Raw genomic sequence first — 11,658 nt, 5'->3', positions numbered from 1 at the left:
CCAACGGACCATTTGAAGTCCGCCTCGAGCCCCTCAGGCGGTGACAGTTTTGGCGCCCAACGTGGGGCTCGAGGCTGAAATTTAGCCTTGCCCGGATCCCTCCTGGTGGCCGACGGATTACAGCGACGACCGACGCCCAGTGCACACCGGTGACTTCATCGGGGGCCTCGGCAGAGACATGGTTTGCTCGACCCTGGAGGGCACAACGGTGCAACGCACACAGACAGTGGAGAAGCAGCTGCGGGCGACGGTGGGAAACCGGTCCCGTGGAGAGGGTGACGGTGCAGAACCGGACCCTTGGATAAGGTAAGAACAGTCCAGTGGGGACTTTATCTGTTTTGACCTGGGGACGCCCAGTGTCTGCCTGTTTTGACCTGGGGACGCCCAGAGTCTCCCTCAGTATGGGGCAGGGACAGAGTACAGCCGGCAGGGTACAGTGTACACTTTTAGAATGCATTCTGGTGAACTGGAAAGTGTTTGGATCTGATCAGTTAATTAAAAGTAAATTGGAAAAGGTTCTGTACAGTTGATTGGCCTCAGTATCAGCTGGAGTGCCAAGAAAGGTGGCACTTAATTGCAACACGATCCTTCAATTGCTTTTGTTTTGTCAGAGAACAGGTAAAAGGGAATGAACACCTCTATGCGTATACATTTATGGTGTTAAGAAATAGGACTGATATTTTGTTCAAGTGCCATTTGACTCCGACAGGCTCGGTAGTATTGGCTGCTAAACCCCAGAACCCTCCCACTGTTGTAATGCCAGAATCGGTGTCCCCTTCGGCTCCTCCACCCCCACAGGCTTTAGAGAGTACTCCCCCAGTGGGATTGTATCTGTTGATTACTGAAAGTGTGGTAGCCCGTCCAGGAGCACGGGATCTTGTGTCAGTGTATCTCATGTTGCTTTTAACATCTGGCTGCTTTCAAGGCAGAGGCAGGAGAATTCTCAACGAATCCAAGCAAGTTCATTTCTGTCTTTGAAGGGTGTCTAGTTAGCAATAAGTCTGACTGGGATGATTGTAATATACTTATGAGAACCCTGTTGTCTGAAGTGGAGCGGAATCAGGTTATAGCTAAGGCTAGGGAGGAGGCACAGAAAAGGCTTGATGGGGATAGAGAAGGCAAGCCGTTGCCGGATGTCGCTGTCCCCCTAGGGGACCCCCACTGGAATCCGAATGAGGAGGGGGATCTGAGGCTGCTTAACTCCTATAAGGAACTGCTTATGCATGGTCTCCGACACTCAGCTGTCAGGCATAACAATTGGGCTAAGCCTTATGAACTAATCCAGGACTCAAAAGAAAGTCCAGGGGCTTTCCTGCAGCGTATTCGGGATACCATCAGACAGACTACTAGTGCAAACCCAGATGATCAGGCAACTGAGGCAATTATAAAGGGTATCTTCACCAGCCGTGCGACCCCTGATATTAAAAGGAAATTGCAGAAGGAGGAGGATTTAATGGGAATGTCTATGGCTCAGATTTTGGAGACTGCAAATAGGGCTTATAGCCTTAGAGAGGGAGAAGAGGAAAAAGCACAGAATGAGTTAACTAAGAGGAAAATACAGCTAGCAAGCTCAGTCAAGCTGGCCTCAGTCCAAGGTCAGTGTTCACAGCCAAGACTTTGCTGACAACCAAGAGGAAGGGGGGCTGAATGTGCCCAAGCAACTGAGATCAGCAAAATACTGCAAGGCATAATGAGGACAACAGAAGGGTTAAAAGGCAGTTGTGTTGGACAGTATTGGCTCAAGGATTTAAAAATTCCCCCACTCTGTTCCGACAGGCTTTGGCCAGAGACTTGGAGGAGTGGGATAATTTGTTAATTGCTGCCGTGGGTCTAATCCCTTGTCTCAGAGCTACTGTGAGTCTCCTAAACTTTATTGGACTGCGAGGATACAGGGTATCTCAAAGCAAAGCCCAAATTGCTCTTTCAGAGGTTCAATATCTGGGATTTCACATCAGGCAGGGAGAGAGACAGCTCTCCAATGAAAGGAAGGAGGCTATCTGCCAAGTTCCTATCCCCAGCAACTGTAAACAGCTTAGGGCATTCCTGGGCATGGCAGGCTTTTGCAGAATATGGATTCCAGAGTTTGGACTGTGGGCTAAACCTCTGTATGAATGTGTTAAGGGAGCGGATCAAGACCCCTTTCACTGGTCCCCAGAAGCGGACAGGGCATGTCAGTTACTAGGTGCCTGGAAGCGTCCTGTGGCATACTTTTCTAAACAACTGGATCAAGTTTCAAAGGGATGGCCAGCCTGTTTGAGGGCGGTCGCAGCTACGGCTCTAGTGCTTGGGAGAAGCTGGAAGCTGACACTGGGAGGAAGTGTGCAAGTGTGTATGTTCCTCATATGGTTCGAGCCTTGCTGGACACTAAGGGTGGTCTTTGGCTCACACAGGCTCGAGTTGCTCGGTACCAGGCGAAGCTGTTAGAGAATCCTGAAGTCACCCTGCAGATCTGTCCCTCCCTTAATCCAGCTACCCTGCTATCAGAGACAGAGAAGCAGGAACATGACTGTTTAGAAATCATAGATGTTCAGTATGCTAGCCGCCCAGATCTAAAAGATCAGCCACTCCCAAATGCTGACTTGGAATGGTATACAGATGGAAGTAGTACTGTTGTGGATGGGAAAAGGAGGGCTGGTTATGCTATTGTGTCTCTTCATGATACCGTGGAAGCTGAGAGTTTACCGGCAGGAACATCTGCCCAGCTTGCTCAACTAGTGGCCCAGACTCGGGCACTCGAGCTGGCAAAAGACAAACGGGTTAATATCTTTACTGACTCAAAGTATGCTTTTGGGGTATTGCATGCTTACGCTGGTTTATGGAAACAAAGGGGAATGCTAACAGCCCAAGGCTCTCTGGTTAAGCATGGGTCTCAAATTCTCCAGCTTTTAGAAGCAGTACAACTCCCCTCAGCAGTAGCAATGGTGCATTGCAAAGCCCATCAGAGGGAAGATCAAAATGTAACCAAGGACAATGCCAGAGCAGACAGGGAAGCTAAGCGAGCTGCTACCCTGAAATCACCAACTGAGGAAAATGCCCAAATGCATACCCTCATCCCATCAGTGGGTGAGCTTGCAGCCCCTCAGTACTCCCAAGAGGACAGAAACCTGGCTGACAGTCTCGGTCTCCAGGAAAAGGAGGGATGGCTTTATTCCACAGAGGGAAAAATCCTCCTGCCCAAGGGCTTGATTCAACCAGTGTTGCAGGAACTGCATCAAACCACACACGCAGGCAAAGAGACTCTTATCCAGGTCATGAATAAATGTGTTCTAACCTCTGGACTTAAACCCCTAGCATCACAGGTACAAGCTGAATGTTTAATCTGCCAAAAGAATAACCCTCGACCAGGAGTAGCAGTGCCACCAGCCACCCTGGAAGCTACCCCAGGCCCAGGATTGGTGTGGCAAATAGACTTTACTGAGTTTCCCAGGACCCAAGGGTACAGGTACCTCCTCGTCTTAGTGGATCGATTCAGCGGATGGCCTGAGGCCTTCCCATGTCGTAACAACACTGCCAAGACAGTGGCTCTTAAGTTTGTCAAGGAAATCATTCCTCGCTTCAGCCTTCCTCAGTGGATGGAATCTGATAATGGAACACACTTCACATCTCAAGTGGTTCAAAAGATATCAAGTGCTCTGCAAATCCCCTGGAAACTCCACACACCCTGGCGACCACAAGCCAGTGGAGTAGTGGAACGCACAAATCAGACACTCAAAGGTCTGTCAGGAGGCCTCTCTTAAGTGGCCTGATGCCTTGCCCCTTGTGTTACTTCGCATTCGTGCTTTCCCTAAGGGTAGGATAGGGCTTAGTCCCTTCGAGATTATGTTTGGAAGAGCATGGCCTATGAATGGTACCCCAGTTCTGGCAGGGGAATGGGAAGTGGGGTATGTTTTTTTGTCTCAGTACATGTGCCCTCTGTCTGCTGTTCTTTCTTTTCTTCACAGGACATTAACAAGCACATATTGTCAGCTGAACAGGCCTTTAACCAGTGGAAGGCCCAGGAAGGGGAACCCACTATTTTGGATTCCCTTTGGGGTTGGATACCTGGTTTAGGGGAACTAGGGGATATAGGGGGAAGCATTGTTCGCATCTTGCTCACAAGTGTGGTGATATGTTTTGTTCTTGTTCTTTTGCTCATTTGCTGTAAAGTGCTCATAGGTAAGATTTGTACCTCCCCCTCCCAAGAGGTTCCTTTATATCCTCTCATTGATAATCCTGATTGTATGGAGCTTAATTGCATTTTGTCTTTAGAGTATGAGAAAACTCTGACAAAGGTTTGTTGAGTGTTCTCAAAGGAGGGATTGTTGGGGGCCACTGGGCATAGCTACCAGGTAACTCGGGAGAGTGGAAGGCCAAAGTGTCGATGAAGCTCTTTTGCTCTGGGCCTATTTGAACCCCTAGACTCCATCTTGTGAACTCTCACCTACTTTTAGGCTAACTGCTTATAGGCTGAAGTAGAAATGTAAGGGTCAGCTTTTCTAGCAGGCAGCTGCTGTAAACAGGCCTTGCAAGGCCGAAAGATAAGCAGGCGTATGGGAACTTTTCTAATTGTAACGGCTAGAGAAGAGAGGGGTGGGAGTAGTAAAAGGGAGTTAACAGACAAAGACTTACACAGAAACAGCTTGGGGTATAAAAAGGTAAAAGTTATTTGTATTTGTTGCACTGGATTTGAGACATGCTGGTCTCCTAGTGTCATTTCAGAGCTCTGAAATAAACTTGGCTTGCTTTCTCCCCTCGGTGTCTTTATTGGTGCTAAGCACACCGGGCCAACGGACCATTTGAAGTCCGCCTCGAGCCCCTCAGGCGGTGACAGGGGTACATACCCCTTCACTAAGGAGAACCTGAACTACATTGAAGTAGAGATTAGAAAGCTAAATATAGAGTATAATGCTATTGAGATACCAATACAAGACAATTCTGCATCTCTAAGACTTTATAATGTTTATAACCCATCCAGGAAACTAGAGACTATGGACCTGAAAGGATTCATTGCAGGTGTCACATGTCCATTCATTATCTGTGGCGATCTGAATAGTCACAACAGATTGTGGGGAAGAAAGAAAAACATGGAAAATGTTTAGAGCAAATCTTTGAAGAGAATAACTTAGTAATAAATGAAGGAGCACCTACCATGTTCTATACAGCTGATGGAAGCTTCTCGTGTCTGGATATTGGACAATAGAGAGTGAATGTAGCTGTAAAATTTACGGGGTGGGGGTGAGGAGAAGGCTAGTAACCACTTCCTGACATTAATTATATCTCAAGGAACAGGAAATACTGAAGATAAGGATAATATCCCCACTTGGAATCTTAAAAAAACGAACTGGAAAAATCTTTGGAAACAGAAGTGAGGAATGTGTGAATAAGTAATATATCCGTGAAGATATTGAGGATTGAGATATTGATATTCCTAGGATACCAACACTGCCTAAAGATAGGAAAGGTGTACCATGGTGGAACAAGGAATATGAAATGGTAATTAGGGAAAGGAATAAGCATATAAGATAGCAAAAAAATATTTAAATAATGAACATAAGGAAATATAAAAAAGTAAAGTAGTTTCACAAAGGGCTATAAAAAGGGCAAAAAGAGAGAGCTGAACACCATAACATGAGAAAGTAAATAAAAATACCTATACTTCAAAGTCATATACACAAACTAGGGAAATTAACGAAATAAAGAGTAAGAGTCACGTAACACCAAGCCTTCCAGTTGTGGGGCACGGAGTAATAATCTCTAACAAAGAAAAGTAGAAATTCTGGCTACCATGTTTCAAAAAGTCAGTAATGATGAATATCAGAGGATACAAATTAGGGAGGAGAAAAGAATATTAAGCATAATTATGAGATGAAGAGGTGAGATGGGAGGGAGGATGTGGGTATTTTAAATGTAAACTTTAGTGTGGCTTAGGTAAAACCATGGAAAGAATAGTAAGGGAGAGATCAGTAGCACACTTACAAAGAAGTAGGTTCATAGATGAAACACGAAGTGGGCTTCAGTAAGGTAGGAGTGTGATTGACCACGTTGTCGGGATAGAGACAAAAGCACAAAAGAGCATGAGAATCATAGAATTATGATACTAATCTTCCTTGGCGTAAAAAAAGTCTATGATGTGTTATGGACAGAGGAACTACTTCATAAAGTGGCCTCAATGGGTAATATAGGAAGAATGTACAGATGGATAAGGGATTTCTTAGGCAAAAGAACTGTACAAGTCCAATTAGGGAAAGCTTTTTCCAACTTATAGTCAATTGCCAGTTAAACTCCCCAGGGTAGTGTAGTTACGCCAACTCTCTTTAACATCACGATAAAGGATCGCCCTAAGGAGACAAGTGCATCATTCTATATTCCTATTCCTATACTCAAGAGAAGTGCAGAATGAGGAAAGAAGTCGGGCTTCAAATTCTCATAGACAAAACTAAGGGAATGATCCTCACAACAAGGAAAAGCCAAAGAGATGTAAAGTTATAGCTATAACACCAACAAATAAATTTACTGAAATTACAAATTCTTAGATATGACATTTGATAACAAGCTCACTTGGAGGGACCATACTGAAAATATTAGATAAGTGCAAAAGTCAAACACCTCTGGAACATCCTGGGGAGTGGATATGAAAATGGTGGTAATGCTATACAGAACGCTAATTAGACCAGTTATTGAGCGTGGATGCCAGGTCTTTGGGTCAGCAATGGATACAAATCTGAACTGGATTATATACACGCACCTGCATTGCGTATCAGATGGTGCCTTCATTACTCTCTGTACTACAAATATAGGCATTTCCATCAGCTGCTGCTAACTCCGAGACTTAACCTTTTGGGCCAAAGTACTAGATAATAGTGAAGATAGTACTAAGCTAACCGGTGAGGACAAAAACTCAAAATTCCCCATGTAAATAGGTACAGAAGAGAATAATGGATCTTAATGAAAAGAAGGGATTGAAAGAGACCAAAATGTATAGCTATGGGAAAATACTCTCTCACTAGAAAATCACCCCACATTGAGAGAGACATAGAATTATATAATGAAATAAATAAATAATGATAGACAAGATGTCACAATTATATTGATTTGCTATCATTAAGGACACTATTGACAAATACATACAGAGGGTTTGAAAGAGGAAAGAACAGAGTGGGAATAGCTTCCTGCATGCCCTCACCCGGACTCAAGAAAGCTGTATGGCTATTAACTTTGTATCCGTCTTTATGGCTGAGATACACAGGGATTATGCTAGCACTAAATCGTGCTTTAGATGTGCGGCCAGCTGCTGTGGCCATCCTGTCTGACTCCTTATCAGGGCTGCAGGCAACTCACAGGGGTGAGTCTGACAGCAGAAATGATTTTCTTAATGAAATATTACTGCTAACAGCCAGACTGGTGGAATTGGATATAACCAACGTAATCCCGTGGATCCTGGTGCAGGCAGGGATAGGAGGCAACGAATTGACTGGCAAAAGGTGGTATTAATCACAAACGAGTTGACCTCGGGATCTCCTTACGTAAACTGGAATTTAAACACCTAATCAAAAGTGAGCTAAGGAAGGAATGGCAAGAACTGTGGGCAAAGGAAATGAAGGGGAAAAAAATCCACGAAGAAGGCCCAACAGCTGAAAATCTTGATATAATCCCAGACCCTGAGAGGAGCAGCAAAGTGACTTCATTTAGAATTCTAAGTGGGGCATTGTGGACTATATAGTCATTTATTTCTAATTAACAAGCATAAAGGTGGCTTATGTGCAACATGTGAGAGGTACAGGAAACAACAATCCCAAAGGATTGGATCTGTTAAGACTCTACCAATGAAATGAGCTTTTTTCTTAGAAACGCAGTGGCCTTAAAGTAACAACTTTCTTGCAATATATATCAAGAGTACAAGGTCAATGGAGACCAATAAAATCAGCTTTTCTGCGATTCTTTAAGAATACTGGGAAGGGTGCGGGACTAAGTCATGAACAAGATACGAAGTACAGGGAATACTTTAGACTCAGAAAGCGAGTCTGCTACGTCACAAAACCGAAGAAGTGTCCAGGCAAAAACGCAGATCCCTACCTATCTGCCACACCTGCCCTGCTGCTTTCTTCCTGGACTCCCGGTACTTACCTTGGGTCTGACTTGGATTCTGACTCCCAATTGACCCTTGGAACCATGACACCAAATGTGATACCTGGTATTGACCCTCAGCTAAATTCCTGATTCTGTCTCCGTCTCTGACCCTCGGCTTGACTCTTGACCCTGATACTGACTCTGACCCCTGGCTTCAGTTCTGGGATCTCCAGCTCCTACCATTTGTCCTATCTACCTTTGCCCATCATCCTGACACAGATTATGTATCATAATAATGCATACAGACACTTCACTTCCCACATTCTTCACAGAAAGCAAATTTTATATTGCTAATGCTTAATTAATCAAGAACTTTAATACCCTGGTTTGGAAGGTGATATATAAATGCAAAGCAGTAGCAGTTTGGAATTGGGTGCTTACTTCTGTTCATAGGACAGCTCACACTTGAGTTGATGAACTCATTTCTCAGGCTTTGAGACAAGGTGGGTGAGGTAATACCTTTTATTGGACCAACTTCTGTTGGTGAGAGACAAGTTTTCAACTACACAGAGCTCTTCAGGGTTTGGCAGACAGGACTCTGGTTCCACTGAGTTTCTTGTCTTTCATCATTCTACAGAAACTTTCTCAGAAAAAAAACCTGCAGTTACCTGAAGAGATGAAAAATGGGCTTCCCCTTGGATTTAATAAGTGCAAATGCTCTCTCATATTTGTATTCTTTCTTCATATTTTTCAATACAGTCCCACTTCACCTTTCTCCCACTTAGTTCATTTTGTGTCTACAAAACTTTGTAGCTAACAATACCCAGTCAGTTTTGGGGACGCTTATTGTAACAGGTCCGCTCCCTTTGAACTGCTCTGTGCAGCTGGTGGAAGCAGAGCAGCTGGTACCCTGCAGGGCCACATGCAGAGTCTCATCAGTGACTGTTTGACAGACCCAACCCCAGAAATGGCCTCGGTTCTACATGTGCCCTGGCAACCCCCCAGCTGGGTCTGGGCAATCCCAGTGGACCTCGGGTGTGAGTCTACCTCTTTGTTTGCCCAACCTACCTGCCTCAAAGGGCCCGTGAGCCTGGAACAGTTGCTTTGCCAGAGCTGGTCACAGCTGGGTGTAGCCCAGATAAGAGCTATAAAGCTGTTCCTAGTGAAGTGTCCAGAGGTCCCTGCAGGGACCTGGTTATTTGCATGTGAGTGTAGTGAAACGGGTTGGTTTGCAGAGGGCTATGATGGTAATAAGCACAATTTCAGGGGTGGTAGATTTCCCAGGTTTACGTCCCCACATATGCTGCACAAGGAGTTACTATTTTTATTGCCCAAACATTTATTTTTATCATAGACGGCTTTTTTACAGATAAAAAAATTGGTTAAAATTTTGTCTCCATTTTGCCTAGTGTCCAGTTAATAACTGCATGATGGGAACATGGTTATGGCCACCTCCCTCCCTGGTCCTTCCACTGAGATCATAGAATCATAGAATATCAGGGTTGGAAGGGACCTCAGGAGGTCATCTAGTCCAACCCCCTGCTCAAAGCAGGACCAATTCCCAACTAAATCATCCCAGCCAGGGATTTGTCAAGCCGGGCCTTAAAAACCTCCAAGGAAGGAGACTCCACCACCTCCCTAGGTAACGCATTCCAGTGCTTCACCACCCTCCTAGTGAAATAGTGTTTCCTAATATCCAACCTAGACCTCCCCCACTGCAACTTGAGACCATTGCTCCTTGTTCTGTCATCTGCCACCATTGAGAACAGCCGAGTTCCATCCTCTTTGGAACCCCCCTTCAGGTAGTTGTAGACTGCTATCAAATCCCCCCTCATTCTTCTCTTCTGGAGACTAAACAATCCCAGTTCCCTCAGCCTCTCCTCATAAGTCATGCACTCCAGACCCCTAATCATTTTGGACAACACTGAGTGCTGAGATTGTCACTGGGACTTTTCAACTTAATTTTAATGGGGGCTGATTGCTTAAATCACCCGGTCAGCTTTGAAAACCTCAGGCTAAGTTATTATCTCGGAATCTTTGCACGTTTTTGTGAAAGCCACATTTACTGACTGCTTTGCACAGGGCTTCCTTGACCTCTCTGTTTCTCAGGCTGTAGATGAGGGGGTTTACCAGGGGAGTCAGGACCGTGTAACAAAGGGAGACCACTTTGTTTAGGTCTCTCAGTGTATCACCTTTCGGTAGTATGTGGACAACCATTAAGGTTCCATAGAAAATTGTCACCACAATGAGGTGAGAGGAGCAGGTGGAAAAGGCCTTTTTTCTCCCGGTGATGGAAGGGATTCTCAGGATGGTGCCGATGATGCACACGTAGGATGTCAGGGTTAGTAGGAATGGAGGCAGGATGAATACACAGGCTAGTATGAAGTCCACCAATATAATAAGGTGTGTGTCACTGCAGGAGAGTTCCATCAGTGGGATGACATCACAATAGAAATGGTTGATTTCATTTGGGCCACAGAATAATACGTGTGATAGGAATGAGATTAAGATAATTACAGCCAAACAACCATTTAACCATGATGCAGCTGCCAATTGGAGGCAAAACCTGATATTCATAAGAGTTGAATAGTGCAGGGGTCTACATATCGCTAAATACCGATCATAAGACATCGCTGCTAGGAGATAGCATTCTGTACATGCCAGAGAACCAAAGAAATACAGTTGTATGATGCAGCCACTGACTGACATGGCTTTGTCCCCAGTCAGGAGACTGATCAGCAACCTCGGCAGGATGGCTGAGGTGTAGCAGGTCTCCAGGCAGGACAGATTCCCCAGGAAGAAGTACATGGGGGTGTGAAAGTGCTGATCAGCCACAACAAGCACCACGATGAGGGTGTTCCCGGCCACAGTTGCCAGGTAGATCACTAGGAATATCAGGAAGAGAAGAATTTGCAAGTCAGGGAGATCCCCGAATCCCAGGATGATGAATTCCATGATGACTGTTTGGTTTCTGCCGTCTGCCATGGGTTGAGTCTAGGAACAATGAATCTGTGTGTCTGAATCGGAAGGACATAGAGTTAAAACTTAATCAAAACTCGTGAATGAATTCCATAAATATTCAGAAACTCCCTCCTTTTCCTGGTTACATGCTGAAACTTTTAAGACTAAATTTAGATTTCAGAGCAAAGTGTCAGAAAACTCAGTCCCAGGACAGAACATTGCTCTGATGGGGAAGAGGGTGTTCATAGAATCATAGAATATCAGGGTTGGAAGGGACCTCAGGAGGTCATCTAGTCCAACCCCCTGCTCAAAGCAGGACCAATTCCCAACTAAATCATCCCAGCCAGGGCTTTGTCAAGCCTGATCTTAAAAACCTCTAAGGAAGGAGATTCCACCAGTGTTCTATGTGGATACCAATTTACTATAACAGCCTGGTTCCCTGGTAGCCAAATACTGATATGACAGATCAGATCATTTCTCTGTCTATCATATCCCATCTAGTGACATACCAGAGCGTAACAATGATGCTTAAATGCTGTATTTCACTTCTGACAATGCCCAGAATCATGCCATGTCTTACGAGTCAAAATCAATAAATACATCAACTGAAATCTTGGACTGAGATGTTCAAATGCAGTCTAGTGTCCCTAG

General features: G+C 44.9%; 1 protein-coding gene across 1 annotated transcript; it reads right to left on the bottom strand.

The window, feature by feature from the left end:
- Positions 1 to 10,056: 10,056 nt before the first annotated feature.
- On the bottom strand, positions 10,057 to 11,031 carry LOC113407815 (olfactory receptor 6N1-like). Its single transcript, XM_026658235.1, has one exon. The coding sequence runs from the start codon at positions 11,029 to 11,031 to the stop codon at positions 10,057 to 10,059; it is 975 nt and encodes a 324-aa protein (XP_026514020.1).
- Positions 11,032 to 11,658: the final 627 nt, after the last annotated feature.

This window comes from Terrapene carolina, unplaced genomic scaffold, assembly GCF_002925995.2.
Source record: "Terrapene carolina triunguis isolate 2854851 unplaced genomic scaffold, T_m_triunguis-2.0 Scaffold419, whole genome shotgun sequence".
Taxonomy (NCBI): Eukaryota; Metazoa; Chordata; order Testudines; family Emydidae; genus Terrapene; species Terrapene triunguis.
Note: the sequence above shows the minus strand (reverse complement) of the source record. Positions and strands in the feature narration are given on the sequence as shown.